Source organism: Pyrgilauda ruficollis, unplaced genomic scaffold (genome assembly GCF_017590135.1).
Source record: "Pyrgilauda ruficollis isolate IOZ18807 unplaced genomic scaffold, ASM1759013v1 scaffold124, whole genome shotgun sequence".
Taxonomy (NCBI): Eukaryota; Metazoa; Chordata; class Aves; order Passeriformes; family Passeridae; genus Pyrgilauda; species Pyrgilauda ruficollis.
The window spans coordinates 1,344,061-1,361,638 of NW_024510766.1; the positions used below are offsets into that span (position 1 = coordinate 1,344,061).

The 17,578-nt window shown below is 36.0% G+C and overlaps 1 protein-coding gene across 2 annotated transcripts; it reads left to right on the plus strand.

The window, feature by feature from the left end:
- Positions 1 to 4,592: 4,592 nt before the first annotated feature.
- On the plus strand, positions 4,593 to 17,359 carry SLC7A9 (solute carrier family 7 member 9). 2 transcript variants are annotated; one of them, XM_041490571.1, is made up of 13 exons: positions 4,593 to 4,699; positions 5,866 to 5,991; positions 7,173 to 7,320; positions 8,257 to 8,499; positions 9,042 to 9,167; positions 9,501 to 9,600; positions 10,975 to 11,019; positions 11,357 to 11,480; positions 13,221 to 13,324; positions 14,122 to 14,218; positions 15,476 to 15,625; positions 16,200 to 16,374; positions 17,284 to 17,359. In XM_041490571.1, exons 2-13 carry the CDS (start codon positions 5,887 to 5,889, stop codon positions 17,346 to 17,348), a joined length of 1,482 nt encoding a protein of 493 aa, XP_041346505.1. In that variant the 5' UTR covers positions 4,593 to 4,699; positions 5,866 to 5,886; the 3' UTR covers positions 17,349 to 17,359. The 2 variants fall into 2 exon arrangements, with proteins under 2 accessions (XP_041346505.1, XP_041346504.1); XM_041490570.1 differs by lacking the exon at positions 4,593 to 4,699 and adding an exon at positions 5,628 to 5,648.
- Positions 17,360 to 17,578: the final 219 nt, after the last annotated feature.

The following is a 17,578-nucleotide window of genomic DNA, read 5'->3' on the forward strand; positions in this document are numbered from 1 at the left end:
TAGGATAAAAGGAGGCTGCATCCTAAAATTTGAGAGACCCCAGGGCAATGCCCCATGGCCTCTCCTTTTATTTGAATAAAGTAAAAAGTACTCCTCTGTCTCCTTTTTCGACATAAACCTTTGGTGTTTGTGGAGTAATTTCCTTGCCAGGAGTAATTCCCAGCGGTTCCAATGCATTTGGCAGCTACAGCTAAAATAGCGGCGTTACTTTTAACTCCGCTCTGCCAGTCAGGACAGAGCACTTCACACTCTGTGTTTCGGTTGTGCAAGCAGCAGGGAGAGTCTGACACTCGCATTGAGGTAAGTCTGTACCCGTGTTATGTGAACTGACAGAGCTTTGATGTGTACTTACCTTATCTCTATTTCCACTTTCTAGAAAAATTCCCCTGACCATTATAAGTCATTTAAACCCAGGTGTTTTCTTTTCTCCTAGCTCTATTCCCAAGCCAGAAAGATGCTGTTTTTCAGGCCGGGACATTGTCTTTTACCAGCTCAGAAGAGAGAACCTCCTAAGATTTTTTCACCATGAAAAATTCATTCCACTATCCTGGCACATTGCATCAGGAGTTCTGAGAGCTTTTCCCTTGGGACTACAAGTCTTTCCTTGGGCAGGCATGGTTCTTCCATTTAGGAGAGTTCTAAGCACTGATCCTTCTCTGCAAATCTAGTGCAAATAAGTATGGTAAAAACTCCATGGTGTCAATCAGCTTGGATCTAGAAAAGCAGAAGCACTTTGAAGGCTTCTTTAAGTTTAAAAATGTGGTTTCCCAGGGAGTAAGCTCTCCAGACTTTTTTAGTCCTGAGCTATTTTCTTCTGTACTAAATTTATTTAAAAATACCTACATAACCACATATTCAGATATGAAATATAGGAAGAAATATATTTTAGCTATTAGAATTGTTTTATACCTGAAATATTTGGTTTCAGTAAATACAAAATTAAAATGAGACTTCAAAAGTAGCACAGAACATCATAACCTCAGTGGAGTGCTTCAGTACTCAGTGCTTCTTTCCTCAGCTAGAGATGGGCACAGGACAGATCGGTCTTCCAAAACCCATGTTACCTTGGTGGAAGGCCAGAGGAATGCAACCCGAGTTTTGGACTCAAAAGAGAGATCAAAGTCAGGCTTTGTTTTTAAATAAACAATCATGAGAAATTGGATGTTTATCAGAAAAATCATTGATCGTGATCAGAGTCTGAAGCACTGTTAAAACCTTAAAAACTAGTGTGGCATACTACAGCTGATTTTCTCCAGAGCCCATCAAAATTCCTTTAGAACATCCTTAGGAAGAGACTTCTTGATTTTTTGGTGAACTTGTGGATAGAATGACACACCCAGCATTTACAAGTTTATTGACAGTCTCTAAACAGCTCTGCTTAAAAAAATACCTGATACAAAATAAATATCTCGTTGGACTAAAGGCTCTGCACTATTTGGGCAGTTCTAGTACAAAACCTTTAGCAGGCCTGAATATATTTTCAAAAGCCTTATCTGTCACAGAAGAAAAACCAATTCCACTGGAACCAAGAACTAAGTAGGGAAAAAATACAGGTATTTAAACCCCAAATATTCTGTTAAGAGCTGTAATCTATTAAGTAGTTCTGTTAAGAACTACAGTCACCTAATATTTCCTACTGACCCCCACAAGATGCAAAGATCTTGCAAACCACTAGCATAACCCAGCATCACCACAGCTCTTAAATCATAATTTCTTTATATTCCACTTGCGGCATACCTGCAGTTACTTAGGGAAAAAAAAAAAAAAAAAGTTATTTAAAGGATGAGTGAGATCAAATCTTCGAACACATCTATTCATGGTCAGAGTCAAAGGAGACCAAATGCAGGGAAACACACTGGTCCTCTCATTAAAATTCAATAACCTGGAAGCAGGAAGGTTAGAATGGAAAGTATTCACCCTGGGATACTGCTAAGCTACAATTAAAAACTGCAAGTTAGGATGATCCTTATCATTTGCTTTGGTATTGATCAAAGCAGAACATGCATCACTGCAAGCAATAAATACCAACCCTAACAAACATTAACCTTAATTTTAGTAAGCAATGATAATAAAAGGTGTATTTATATACTGTCCCCTTGCTATTTCCTGAATTAAAGTTGAAAATTACTTTTTACGATTTAATTGGTAAATAGCATTTTGAAAAGGTTCAAACTACAGTGCTTAAATAGGACCAGCCCTCAAAGTGTTTGCCTCAAAATGCCTTGGAATTTGAACTCATTCATGCCTTCATCTATTTGTGTACCTATTTGAGAGAGAAGGATTCTTTTCCCAGGGCTGTAAAATGTAATTTCTCTTGTCTATGAAGAAAATAATATCAGAATCCTTGAAATCAATGCTTATTTTTTCCTTCAGTGGCTGAGGAAAAGGAGGATTGCTGGTAAAATTAAAAATCTTTTAATGGGTTTACAGCATCCCAAGAAAAGCAACGCTTAAAACAAAACTAGACAATAAATGAAGACACTTTTCAATTTTTATAAAGAAACACAGGCTAGTTAAGGTGAAATCACTGCAGACACCTATTGAGCAGGTGGGATCTCTCTAGACAGACCTTCCAGGCTGACTAAAGAAACCAGCTGCTCAGGAAAAACTCAAACTACATCTTTTCAATGCTGCTTGTACGGGAGCTGAAGAAACAGAATGGAAAACAGATCTGAAGGAGAAAGAAAAGACAACTGACACATGCATCTACACAAATTCATCAAAGATTACACCCAATCCAAGAAAAATTCCTCAGCAAAACTTTATCTAACAGAACATTAAAGATTACATATCCCATTGTCTTTTCATCAAAATTACGTGGGTTTTTTGGGGTTTTGTGTTGGTCTGTGAGTTCCAGGGTAGAGATGATGTGGAAGATGTGCCTGCTTCATTTCAAGGGACAATGTTAGCCCCAAATATGACCTCCCCTTCTTTTTTGTCTTTTCACATTAGCTCTTTCAATAGTCTCTGTGGCATTTCAGGAACAACACAGGTATGATAAGATTATAAACCTTAATTTCAAAATTATCAGAATAAGGAACACAGAGGTACATTACATAATATCTGATCCCAAATGAAATTGGGAAATGTGAAATTGTGAAATTGAAGGATATGAAAGCATTGGTTAATTTTGTCATACATCACAATTACCATGAAAAATAATTTAAAAGTCCTTGTAAAACTTTAATTAAAAGAAAGAAATTGTTCATACCTGTCTTTTCATATGTAGCATGACTATAATTTTAACATGTTTTATTCTCTTTATCTGTAGGCAAAGAAAAAGACCCCAAAGTTTTGTCTGGCCATTCTTACTCTGGTAATTTTTCAATAAGAAGTTATTTAAGATGGAAGAGCTTCTCTAGCATCTTAACCCTATTTCTGTGATAATTAAACAAGAAAAACAAAGAGAGGAAAAAGCCAGTGACTAAAAAAGTAGAGTTTTGATTTTGTTTTCTGTACCAACATTACTTTGCAACCTCAGCCTTGGAGAAAAACATTCCCAGTGCAGTCTGGCTCAAGCACCAGAAAGCATGGCAAATATAAACTAACAAGTGTTCCACATGTTCTGAAGAGTCTATTTTTAGTCACAGATTTACATCATCGTTGCAGAGGGAATTCCTGTTGATCAATCCTGCATGCTTAATAAGTTTGTTAAAACGGGAGGAGAACAATTGTCAAAAGGTGCTGATACTCAGGCCCAACAATTTGGTCTTCATTTCCAGCCCTGCACTGCATGTTTATGAGCCATTATCTCAGCGAGGCAACAGATGTTAAATGTTAACATCAGCAGCCAGTTCCTGAACACCTTTTAGCTTTTACCAGTGGGTATTTACTGACAAACCCCTTTAGAGGGGGATGGTCAGGACCTACTGATTGGAGCGTCATAAAGCAAAGGAGCTGTCCAACTGCGCTGCTAAAAACAATTATTTATGGGATTAACATGATTAAGGGTCTTTTTGCAAGTGTTTTAGGGACGACTAGCTCAAATGAAAGCAGTTACCTTATTACAGAATTCAGGATAATAATATTTTTTTCACCCTGGATATACAACTGCATGGCATTTTTCACTGAAGCAAGATCTTGAAATTTTTACATAAACGGAAAATATTTGTAGCTGCAAGTAAAGGGAACACCAGCTGCCCACTCAGCTGCCTCAAGTTAATGAAAAACAAAGGAAATATTTTTGCTTTTGCTTCTCTACCTTCTCAAGATACAAACATCAACTATCTTTAATAGGCTTTAAATAACATCTGGGCACATGGTTTTAATGCACCCATAATGTGACAATTCCTTCAAAGTTATCTTCCCAAAGCATTTCTGAATTAGCAACTTCTTGCTATAAAGATTATCAAAACAGACTCTCCAAATTATGGTTCACTCTCACTAAGTGATACACTACTTAGGCCTTGACAAACATTCTCACAAACGGAACAAAGCTGAAAAAAACATTTTCTTGTTTTTAAAGATAAACTAATTGGACTATCAGTTCACCTGTGGTTCCTAACTCAAAACTTCTTGGCAGAGAATGGGTTTAATGATTACCTTTTATAACCTCTGTACTTAGGCTGCTGCTCCTCCACATTCTGGTTTCAGACATGGACATGCCTTGCTTGTAACTGGCTGGGAAATCTAACAGGAGAAATACACTTGGCAAGGATTCTTGGGCCTGATTAACACCAAACAAGTTTAAATAAATAAGGTAAGTGAAAGCAAGAATTGCTAAAGGTAATGATTGAAGCAGTCTAAATAGATGACTTTAAAAGAGAGATGTTGGGCACAAAGCTACAATGAAGTTCGGCCACCCAAGCCCTGCATTCTTCATGTGTGCAGTTTTCCTTCATAGGTTTAATCTTAAAAGCTAGATTCATTATGATTATTTTAAAAAATCTATAATTCAGAAGATAAACTTGATGTCTTTATAGGCTAAATGTTTCTGAAGATCAACAATAGTGACATAAGTAGGTGTTATGTCAATTTAAAATGCTGCAGTTTTTGTAGCCAGTTACTACTTAATTTACAAAAAAACCCCAACTTATGTTTCCTAAACATGATGCCTTCCAGAGTTACCATCTGTATAAAAGCATAAGGATCTTCAGCACTCCAATTCAAGTAATTATAGTTGTAGAGTCTTAGGAGGGAAGAGACTTTTGACTGAATCTGCTTTAGGGACTCAGGACCTAACTCGATCAATTTCCTTCACCGTTGCAGATTGTATTTTAGATCAGTACTGGGGGAAACAAGCAAAATCCTCACCAAAAAAATCCTTAAGTCTAAATTTAAATTTGAAAACAAACTCTTTACATTCCAGTTCTAAAAAGGACAAAACATTGAGTGAAGGACATTCACCCTGAATCAACACAGAGAAGCCTGGTGACTCTTTCTGAGGCAAAGAGCTGCTAAATAGATAATTCCAGGAGCCCACACTCTGTTTAGCAGATGCTTCCATCTCCAAGGAACTGAGGCAAGGCCTGATTTAGTGAAGAATGGAAAGAAGGTCCCCTAGATAAGAAGAAAACCAGCTTTTGGGAGGAAGATAAAATCTGTCTGGACCTTTGGAGTAGTTCAAAGGAAGGACTATAAAAGCTTGATCGTTCCAGTGAGGACATCCTGCAAACTGAATGTGAGAAGGCACAGACATTCCCTGCCAGGTGGGTGCAAGGAAAATCCCCAGCAAGAAAGAGGAGGAGGAGGTGAAGCTGCCATCACTTCTCCTCTCTGAGCAGGTAGCTCCATGCAAGTCCTTCTCCTGTGAGTGAGTGTGTGCATGTGTTTGTTTTCTGGCAATATTTACCTGCACTGTTTTGTACCCGCATAATCAAGCAACATTAATTTGTTAAGAGTAAGATTTTGTCGTTATTTCCTTAGAAATTTCAACAAGGAAAACAAATGGGTGAAGAAAGCTTGAAGAGAAGAAAAGGAGAGGACAAAGGAAGGGAGGACAGACAATCCATTCAGAGTAATGAGCCCCAAACGATGAACCTACAAAAGCAGGTTTTGCTTTTTCTTTTCCCCTTTGCTCCGTGTGTCAGGGGCTGCCAGAGGGAGGCAGAAGGGGATATTTGTGCTTATGCATCAGCATGCAAAATCACCACTGTGTCCCAATCAGCAGAAATATCCCAATATCTCAACAATGTGGTCGGCTTGCATGTTCAGAAACTGCTACTTACTGAAGTTAAATAGCTCTGATGTGAACAGACTAAACCCCCAAGAATATGTCGTGGAAGTTATCAGATAGAAAAATAATTCAAAGACTTACTCTAAGTTGATCAGCTGAGGCATTTCATAAACTTTTTTTTTCCACAGGTACTTTTCAGAAGTAATAGTGGGTTGTCCAGCTCATTGTTTCTGAAAGTATTCTGAAACTCATTTGTTAGTGATTAGAGCTAGGAAATAGGCACTGGTACTGGAAGTGAAAATCTGTCTCCTCCAGAAAATTACAGATGCTTTCGAAAACAGTTGTGTCACTTCCTCTCAGGAGGGAGTGGCATTTCTCTTAATTTAAGTAGCCTCTAGAAAGATTATCTATGTGGTTTTAGTTTGGTGTAAAGACTGGAAAAATACGGATGTTATTAGAGTAGCCATAGCTATCTGAAAATACTGAGTAGCCCACTACAGACTTGGGAGAGCATGATTTTATCACCTAGCAGTATCAACACCATTCTTAGGTACAAATATTTAAAGCAAGGAGAGGAAAACAGCTGCTCAACAAAAAAAAAAAAAAAAAAAAAAAAAAAAAAAAAAAAAAAAAAAAAAAAACCAAAAAAAACAACCTGGACTCCATCCATGAAAGACAATTTCTGAATCTTAGAAAACTCAGAATTCATCAAGTGCTTGTAAAAGAATGCCATGGCTTAATCAGAGAGGAAAGGGCAAATTCACCCACTCAAGGTTATATTTGAGACTCACATAATTCAGTTTAATAAAGGAAATAGGCAGGCAAAACACAAACAAATGTACTTTTGAAAACAGCAGGAGCACACCACGGGGTACATAGAGATCTTGGAAAGAAGAGTGAAACTTTGCAAAATGGTTTAACATTTATTTATAGAACTTTTATATTGAAAGCCAATAAAAATAAGTCAGTAATGACAATTATTGTAGTTCTATGATATTGAGAAGTAATTGGTGATTTACTAGAAATTGCTTACAAAAATATCTCATTTTACTTCAAGGTGGGCCTCATTAGTGGAATCTGTATGATTGTTGGTACAATTATTGGCTCAGGTATCTTCGTTTCTCCAAAATCAGTTCTTGCCAATGTTGAAGCTGTGGGTCCTTGTTTAACCATCTGGGCAGCCTGTGGAGTTCTGGCAACATTAGGTAAAAAACTCAACAAAGAATCTGAATCTTTGCCTTAAATCTCAATATCTGCTGTTTCTGTGCACTACTCTCATTTCACAAATTAGCTTATAGAACCTAGACCAAAATCAGCTAAATCCTGCTCTATATATGTATATATGCAGTACTCAACCATAAATTAAAAATGGGGTGTTTATAGAAGACAAATTAAGTTTTAAAATTGTAAATCACACTCTGTTTTGAAAGGAAGGTTTAGTTTTTCCTGCTTCATCCATTGATTGTAATAAAGAGAATAGTCTTCTACTTAAATAGCTGGCAATATGTGAAATTTACTGGTAGTGAGCTAGGTACTTTCTGCTCTCTTGCTACTTCTGTAATTCTAATTCTGCTATCTGAAAATTTAGTAGTAAGCACCTCAAAATATTTCAAGAAGTAAAACAAAGAAATTTTTGAGCATTGTGTCAAGTGGGGCAGCATACAAGAAAAACCAACATGCCACACACAGCAACAGAACAGGACATATCACTGCACTTTAATGTTGAGCTCAGCAGACATTTTATTTCAAAATTGTGCAGGAAGTCTGTTTTTTCAAGCTTCCAATAGGTATGTCAGCCAGTGCAGTTCTCACTTAAGTGCTTCTTATAGTGTTCATTTCTTAAACAGAAATCAAATGAAATCAAAATGTTTGTTTCTACTGTTTTGGTGAAATCTAAAATATCAATGGTAGTAGTTTTTAGACTGCATCTGAATAATTTCAGGGTATTTCTTTCAATTGCTCACAAGTAATTAAAATTTTATTTTGCATATACAGTAAAATATACAGGAACATGAAGAGAGTAATGGGGCACTGTAAGGATCAATTTCCTTCACTTTTCTACCTATTAAGAAGTGATCATCTCTTCAAGCAGTCCCAGGTTCAAAAGTGCATGAACTAAACCTGCTTTTCTTGTTATTCAGGTGCACTTTGTTTTGCTGAGCTTGGTACAATGATCACAAAGTCTGGGGGAGAATATCCTTACCTCATGGAGGCATTTGGCCCGATTCCAGCCTTTTTGTTTTCTTGGACAAGCTTACTGGTTACAAAACCCAGCTCCTTTGCAATCATCTGTCTCAGCTTTGCAGAATATGCATCAGCTCCTTTTTATCCAGGTTGTGATCCACCCCAAGCTGTCATCAAGTGTCTGGCAGCAGCTGCCATTGGTAAGAGCCACACTTTTAGACAGAGCAGATCCAAAATTGCATAGTGACCTCTGTCTGGCCCCATCACTTCCAGTACCCTGAAACTTCCTTATGTTCATCTTCACAAAGACACCAGAAATCTTTAAGATACAGTTATTATTCCCACAATAACTAATTAAACAGCATTAAAAGGATGGGTTTAAAAATGTATTTTTTTTCCCAGTCCAAGGTTTTTTTATTCCTCCTTAAGACAGATACATCTGTACAATGAATGCTTATCTCTAGCAGAAAAGGAAGAAAAAATAACTGTGGAAATACTATTTCTTTATTTATCAGAATCTGTGCATCTTCAATATGTTTTTTATTAAAGGTACTATAAAAGTCTAATTCATAAATCTGTTTTTCCTCACTATTTCAAAAGTTATCCAAACACAGTAAGTAAAAACTGTATATAATATAGACAAAAAGTGTGAAGGAAAAGCAGTAGAGTAAATAAGGGGAGGGGCAACTTTTCTTTAAATTCTGACAAACAGTGCATAAAATTATAATTTGATTTCTTTTAGTGGTAATTACAGTTGTGAATTCATTGAGTGTGAAGCTGGGAAGTTACCTGCAGAATTTTCTCACAGCTGCTAAAATGATCATTGTCACAATCATTATTGTAAGCGGAATTGTTCTCCTGGCGCAAGGTAATAAAATATGTTATTTGAAAAAATTATTTTAGCTTTTGTTATGATCATTAAAAATTCTCCACTGACAGAAGTGATGCAGAAATAAGGCACAGCCCTGAATCTGCTCATTCAGGGTTTTAGTTCTGCATCTCTTGGAAATTACGGCATTTTCTTTCAGAGAAGGGGATGGGTGCAAAATGCAACACTACAGATCAATTAATACAAAAGGGTATTAATTAATTTTATACGTGAAAAGTTTCAAAACATGGGACATGTGGGAATGTTTTTTCATCTGGTGGGATTATAAGAATTAATTTCAACATTGATCAGTAATCTTCCTCTTATTTGCAGGAAAAACAGATAACTTCAAAGATTCTTTCAAGGGCAGTAAAATTTCTGTTAGCTCTATCAGTTTGGCATTTTATAATGGACTCTGGGCATATGATGGATGGTAAGAAATCTTTATTAACCTTCACAGTTACAGTTTAACAGCCTTTAACTGGTTTACTCTCTCCATGTAAAACTCTCTGAAGAAGTTAACAACTGACTTGTTATTAAGAAAGTCTTGATGAATTCTGGAAAAAGAACACTAGTTTGGGTAAAAACCCCCAGAACTCCACCCTCTTTTAGTTGCTATTTATTAGGGAAAGAAAATATATTAGATCCCAAAAGGACTACTACTACTGCTCTGGTGCTGAAGGTACTTTGATACTGCAGAAATGAGGAGAATATAACACATTTAATTCCATTGTGTTAGACAAAATAGCTTCCCCTGCAGGTCACCTCATCAAACTCCATTTCTTGTGAAATATGGTGTTTGATTAGTCCAGGAGAACATAAAAAGGAACATTGTGTCAGAAATTATAAGGTTCAACTTGCAGATTCTTTTTCTTAGGGAATGTCAGTTGGCATAGAGTCCTGTTGGCACAAATCCATTGTTATTCTTAAATGTGCAAACTGCAAAAGTCTGTACATAGGTCAGTACTTTGGAAGCAAATAAGAATATAATCTTGATCTACCACGCAGCAATTCCCATTTAAAAGCTTTTGAAACTGAACTTATTTTAAATAGGTTCTTTTTTTAGGTTCTGTTTCAAGCTTGAGTGTCTCAACTCAGGCATGTAAGTCTGTTAATTCAGGCATTCATATGGACTTTTTAAGAGGGCAAAGAAGCTGATTCCTAAATAATTATTTGTGTATGTAACTACCAGGCACTAACATCTGAAAATTTGCCTTTGAACTGTAAATACTGACTCTTCAGATTTTCAGAGTGGATGAATATAAAAACCTTGTTTCATTTGGTCTACACACTCTAGCAAAAATGGTTATTTGGAAATTATAATTCAGATGGGTAAAATTCTTAAAAAGGTTTTCATGCCTGTCTTCTAAAGGCAGTGTGACTTACAGAGCCACTCTGAAACAGCAGCAGACTTGCTTTTCTCTTTGCCCTCAGCACACTCTTGCTTCTTTTTTTAAAAGACTCAGATACTGCAAAGCTTGAAGTTGAAAGGCAATTTTGTAAATCTAAGATGTCTGCCAGATTTTTGTTAGATTATTCTGGGATATTTTATCCAATATTTAGAGTCTTAGAGATGCTAGAGATAATCCAGGAAGAGATGGTGAATCAAGAGGCTGACTTTTGGATAAGAAGCTCACATTGGTTTTGTCCTGCAGTTTTCCCACTTAAAATATTGATTTTTCATTTTTTTTCCATTTTAAAACTGAAAAGATGAAAAACAATAACACAAGAAATAACCTCACCTCATAGTATAGTGGTATTTAAACCCCTGACTGCTGAAATACTCTATGAATGTTTTTCCTTCCAGGAATCAACTCAATTACATCACAGAAGAACTTAAAAATCCTTACAGGTAAAACTGTGTAGGAAAGCAGTGTTTTTACTGGCAAGAAATCAAGTACTATATATTTTCCTATAAGCAAGCATATGTTTTGGTTTGTTTTTTAAAAGCACTAATCTATTATTCAAGGTTTGAGCACTAACAGACAAAGCTAATTAGCTAATTATTATTACAGGCTTTGTATCTCTGCATAATTTGTACTTTTCCTTTTTTTTTACAATCCTGATTTCCATAGCTCTAAAGTGAAAAAAAAAAAAAAAAAAAGGAAAAGTAAGAATCCACAGTTTACTATGACAACTGTAACAGAGATCCAGCAATGCTGATGGGGTCTTACTTTTCCATTCTTTAGAAATCTACCACTCTCTATAATTATTGGAATCCCCTTGGTCACAGTTTGTTACATTCTGATAAACGTTTCCTATTTCACTGTGATGACTTCAACAGAGCTCCTGCAGTCCCAGGCAGTTGCTGTGGTAAGCTACTTAATTCTGTAATAGAACATCTGCATTGAAGTCATTAAATTCCATTCATTTTTTGTAAGACACAATTCATTTTAGTCTAAGCTGTCAGTGCCACCTTTTCCCCCACTATGTACTATCATTCCTTAAGCTAAAATTTCAGTTATGCCTAATTGAAAGAGTAGTTCTGTCATCTCCAAATGGGAATAAAAGAGGGAAGCAAAAGTAAAGCAGTGTTCTGCAAATGTTCTGTAAACATGGCACATCAGAGAGGGACTGCTTTCCATAGGCATCAAAAAGATGGAAAGAGAAATAACATCTGACAGTTCCTCTGCCATTTTCAGTGTTCCCAGTATTTCTGAGAAAGAAGCACATGCCATATGACAGTACAACAAAGTTTGTTGCTATGGAGATAACAGCAAATAGTCCATCATTCACTTCCACCTATTCTTTTTGGGCTTTTTTCCTTAACAAATTTGAAACATAGGATTTTTACATTTTTGCAAGACATACTCTTACAGGTAAAAGTAGAAGTTTCTGAAGCCATAAAAAATACATCTGCCCCTTGAGTTCCACTCAGTAAATTTTCTGTGTCTCTGAAACAACTGTTGAGGTCCTGCAACAATTTTCCTAATGCTAGTTTTTGGGGAAAACAAACAGTACGTGACAAGCATTTAAATACATACATATATATATATATATATATAAAATAGTCTAGCCCAGTGAAGAAGTACAGTACTATTGAAACGCTTTAAAAATGAAATAAAAACTAAATAAACATTTATTTTAAAAATTTAAAATAAAAGGTTTTAAAATTTAGCTCTTCTGTGCATTTCAGCAGCTTGTCTGCACCAAAAGGTAGAGCAAAGAATGTCTGAAGTTAAATCTTGTATAAGAACTAGTCCTCTTCAGTACACCTTTAAACTTACAATCTGAACAACACACAGCAACTAGCACTGAACTGATCAGACTGAATGAAGAAAACCTCAGCCCTGGCTCTGAGCAGAGGCAGCACAACAGAAGGAGTGCCTGTGCAGAGGGGTCTGTACAGCTGTAAGCAGCCTTGGAGTGCCCTGCTTCTGGACCAGGAAACATCACTGATGTCAGACTGGTGCAAAACCAAAGTTCTTTACGCTTGACTTACTAAAAAAAGACCAAAACCAACCCAACTGAAAACTAAACCTACCTGTCAAAACCATTTAAATTCAAATTCGTTTGCTGTTGGTCAATGTACCTACCTGGGATCTACAACAAGAACCCACAAACCACACCACAGGTGAAAGCTCAAATGTAGTGAAAGACCAGAGGCAGCTTGTCCTTGTTTGCCCCCAGGCTCAGGCTGTCAGTGCTGATGTTACTCCTTCTAGAGAGGCTGAAAGCAGCCTCTTTCTGTGTGGACAGTGCTCTGCAGCAATGCCATCTTCCTTCCCTCTGTCTTTGCAGACACATCCCAAAGCAGGTGTCTTTAAGGGAATTTGATTTCTGGGTAGTTTTTACAGCTGCCTTCCACTGTCTCCTACAGATGTTGCATTTTAAACACCATGGCAATAATACTCCATTTTATAGTGGTCAATGAATGAATCCAGGTCTTTATTTGGCAAAGTATTCTTTAAAAACTACACAAAATACACAACACGGATTTGTTGGTAACACAGCTCAGATACCCATTTAACTACAAAGAGGCTCAAACATTACTGAATATACTATATGGTAGTTAATATGACAAAAGTGATTGATTTTAATCCCATTTCCCAGACATTTGGAGATAGAGTCCTTTATCCAGCCTCTTGGATAGTTCCTCTCTTTGTGGTATTTTCAACACTTGGATCTGCCAATGGCACCTGTTTCACTTCAGGCAGGTAAGTCCCCTTATTCCAAATATCTTCACATGAAAGGTTTTGAAGGGCGTAAAAATTTATATGCATGTATCTACAGACATAAGGACATTGTTTTGATCCACATTGCACAAAATGTAATTTGAAATTGCCTGTAAATCCAGCTACATTGTTTAATTTTCAAAAATAAACAGTGGCTATTCAGGTTTGAAAAATTACAAAACACGGTCTCTTCTTAATTCAATGAAGGTATACTACTATAGCACAAAAGGTTTTTTTCATCTCTCATAAATTTTAAAGCTGAGAATTAAACAGTTAAAAGTTACCAGTAAAAACATGACTACACCAGCAAAGGTATCTGAGAAGCTATTCCTTTCTATCAGTTGTTCAGCACTTCCTTTTACTATTTCAATTATTTTAAGATTTCAAAAGCATCTGAATACAATGTGACTTTAAAGACCTTTTTTTGACAAAAGGTTGTCAATATAGCTTTTTGCTACGAAACACATGAAAAAGGAAATATTTAATTAAAAGGGACACAGTCGGTAACATTTCCCAAAATAATTTTCAATTATATGTGCAAAATAATGATTCTGAAATTAGTTTCAAGTGCACTATTTTAATACTGGTTCAGAGTGTATTTTAGCTCACTGCTTTAATACTGGTTATTTCATTTCCCTTATTTTGAACTGCTACAATCTTTAAATCCCAATGCATATCAAAGAAAATACTGATGAAATTAGCTGGATATCTATTATTAGTAACACTGTTTAAAGTCTAGGTGCCACACTAACTGCATTGCCTTGTTTTTGTTTTGTCAGACTTGTTTATGTTGCAGGTCGTGAAGGGCACGTGCTGAAGGTACTGTCTTACATCAGTGTTAAGTACTTAACACCAGCACCTGCTATCATATTTTATGTAAGTATATATTTAAATACAGAAAAAATATTACTGCCTATCACCAAAAATTCTCCAGTAATACATACTTTCACAGCTTCTTACAAGCAGTTTTCACACTTATCATTAACTATCTAGACAAGAAAATTGCTAAATACATTTTGGAAAAAAGACTACATAAAACCCCCTGCTTCTCTAATTTGAACATACTCATTGCAAAACTGGACTTTAAAAATCAAAATGGTTAAGAATCAATGGTGTGAGAACAAAAACTTAAATGAATGGTTAATATTAGGAAATGCTTTCATAGGATGCTTGCCAGCAAGCTATCATTACCCTGTTTCCTCCATGTAGGAATATTTCCTCCATGTAGAAAATTTACATCTCACTAAAAAAAGTTCAGTCAGTAAATACACTTAAGAATAAATCTAGAACATCTTGTTATTTTTATTTTACCCATTTATCTTCAAGTCAAAAAAAGATATATTCAATCCTGTCAGGAAAATTAATCCACAAACACCAGAGGTTTATGGCCAAAAAGGAGACAGAGGAGTCCCATAACTTTATTTGAATAAAGGGAGAGGCCATGGGGCATTCCCCGTGGGGTCTCTCAAATTATTAGAGGACACAGCCTCCTTTTTATCCTAATTTCCTGGCCACATTTCCCTCTCTTTTCCCATTGGCTGAGGTACTTGGGAGGTCCAGACCTCCTGCATCACCTAATACAGACCTCATTTCTGAAGTGTGACCCCTGCTTTTTCTTTCTCCTTATGTCTCTGTTCTTTTTCTCTAAATCCAGACATGTAGCACAGTCTTGAGTGAGTAACAGCCTGTGTCAATTAGTGGAATTCCTATGGAATTTATGGTTCTGCCCATTGCTTCTTTCATGTCTCCATATCTGGCCTTAGCTATCCTCAAGCCCACAGTTTGTTTGTAAAGACATCTCCTCCTCATTCCTTTCAATCCCAGTAACATTAAAAACCTAAAAATATATTGTGTATCTTCAAGATAGTCAGTCAACAATAAAACAGATTAATGTATAAAAATTATAAGCATTTTGACTTAAAATGGAATTAAGATTGCACACAAAAATAACCACATGTTGGCAGGAGTCAATTGCAATATTTAAAAGTGCTGCAATACACTTACACCCAAATATTTAATCAAAAGCATTCACACTTCATACTCTGGGACACTACACATGCAGTTGTATTGAAAGAAAGTAAAATTCAGCCTTCTTCTATAATAGACCACACTAATTTTTGTTTTCATTTTTAGGGGACCATTGCTATTATTTATATTATTCCTGGTGACATTGATACACTCATAAATTACTTTAGTTTTGCAGTCTGGATATTTTATGGTTTAACTGTACTTGCACTAATTGTTATGAGGTTTACAAGGAAGGAAGTCAAGAGACCTATCAAGGTAAGTTCTGTATGGCTTTTCCTCCATTCCATAGATGCTGTAGCATGAATTCACACTCAGTATCTGGATATTTAAACAGCCCCCTTGGGCAGTACCTTGTTTTTTACTCCCCTTACCTGAAATCCAACCATTTAACAACAGATCTGCACTAGGACTCATAAGCTCAAAGCTCATAAGGACTGGGAAAAGATTACAGAAAGTTGATTTTCACTTGCACAGACCACAGGTCACAAGCCAAAATTTCAGGGATGGGTAATTGCAGCCAGCAGACTGCCATTGAGAGAATATACAAAATAAGACCCCAGGTCATTGCATGCAAGTCACTTCCCACATTTATTAAAATGCAAACTTGCACACTGCAATTTGAAATATTCACTAAGAGATCATAGTGGATAATTTGGCAGAAGAGTTATCCCTGTCCGTATTTCTGCTACTCCTTCAGTTGCCCCATCTGCTTCCAGAAAATTTTAAAGTAGAAAAATGCATAAGGCAATAAAAACATTTGTTCATACAGGCCACTTCTGTAAAAACAGCTAAAGAATGAAGAAGTGATTTTCTTCTTTGTATCTTGCAGGTACCCATCATCATTCCTGTCATAGTGACATTGGTCTCAGTTTTACTGGTATTGGCACCAATTATCAGTGCACCTGAACTGGCCTATTTGTACTGTACCTTATTTATACTTAGTGGACTCATAGCTTATGCACTTTTTGTTCATTTAAAATTCAGCTGGGCACAAAAAATATCAAGTAAGTATACCTCAGGCAGCCAGCTCTAAACCCAATATTTGCTAAACTTGAGATTAATTGGTATAATAAAGTTCACTACCTGGTCAATCCCTTGTAAAGCATGTGAGCAGAATGTGGAGGGAAGCAATTTCCCTAGCATGCAGTGGGCTTTACTGAAGACTGTATTTCACTCCTTCCTGCTGAAAAGAAGTAATGTCTGACTTGAGGAAAAATTAATTCACAAAAAAACAACATATCACTGTAGTAGCACAAAGGAACAGAGCTAATTAATCTGTAAAGTTAGATTTTTACTTATCTGTATTTCAAAACATTGCTTTAGCCATTAACTGAAGATTAGCAGACATAAATTCTTATGCCACCAAACACTGGGCTTTTACCTCTGATGATTAATTTTACTATCCTTGCTAAAGAAAATGTTAACAGCATTAAGATAAAAAGATAATCCCAAGGCTGAGTACAGTGAAAGCTGCAAGAACCCAGCGTGACCATTTATGAACTGATTGTATAGTCCCTAGAGAAACTCTGATATTATCTCAGGTAAAACAGGATACACAGGTATTTCTAAGAGGCTAATTGGAATTAGCTGAATACAACAGCATTAGCAGTTCTACAGACATTAAAAAATCCATAATCTATCTCTATTGTCCCCAGGATGATTAATTATAATGTAATAATTATAATTAATTATAATTTTAATTATGTAATTGGAAGTATTGTGCTCTAATGTGTTTGGAAATGTAGAATGCTGTAGTTTGGATCTTAAGACTGCTTATTCCCCACCCTTTATTTTTCATTTTGAAATAGGAATTCAGATAAAAAAAACAACTACACAGAAGGATAGTTTTATCACTTAAGAATTTGAATTGAAATTTCTCTTATAAAGCCTCTAACAATAAATCTTTTCCTCAGAGCCCATCACTATGCACCTCCAGATGCTTATGGAAGTTGTTCCAGAAGAGGAAGTTACTAAATGAAGTATTTTATACCCACCAGGTTGTTTTTAAGTGCTGTACTGGTTGAAGTACATTCAATTTAGTTTGGCACATATATATACTTGCTAAATTGTAATGTTTGTACTGGTGTATTAGTTTTGCAACACTTCAGTACTTCAAAGCATCAAATGTATCTAATAAAAGATTTCTAAGCCAGACTACAGTGTCCAGCAAAGTTGGTTTCATTGTTTGTTATAAATTATGGTGTCTTG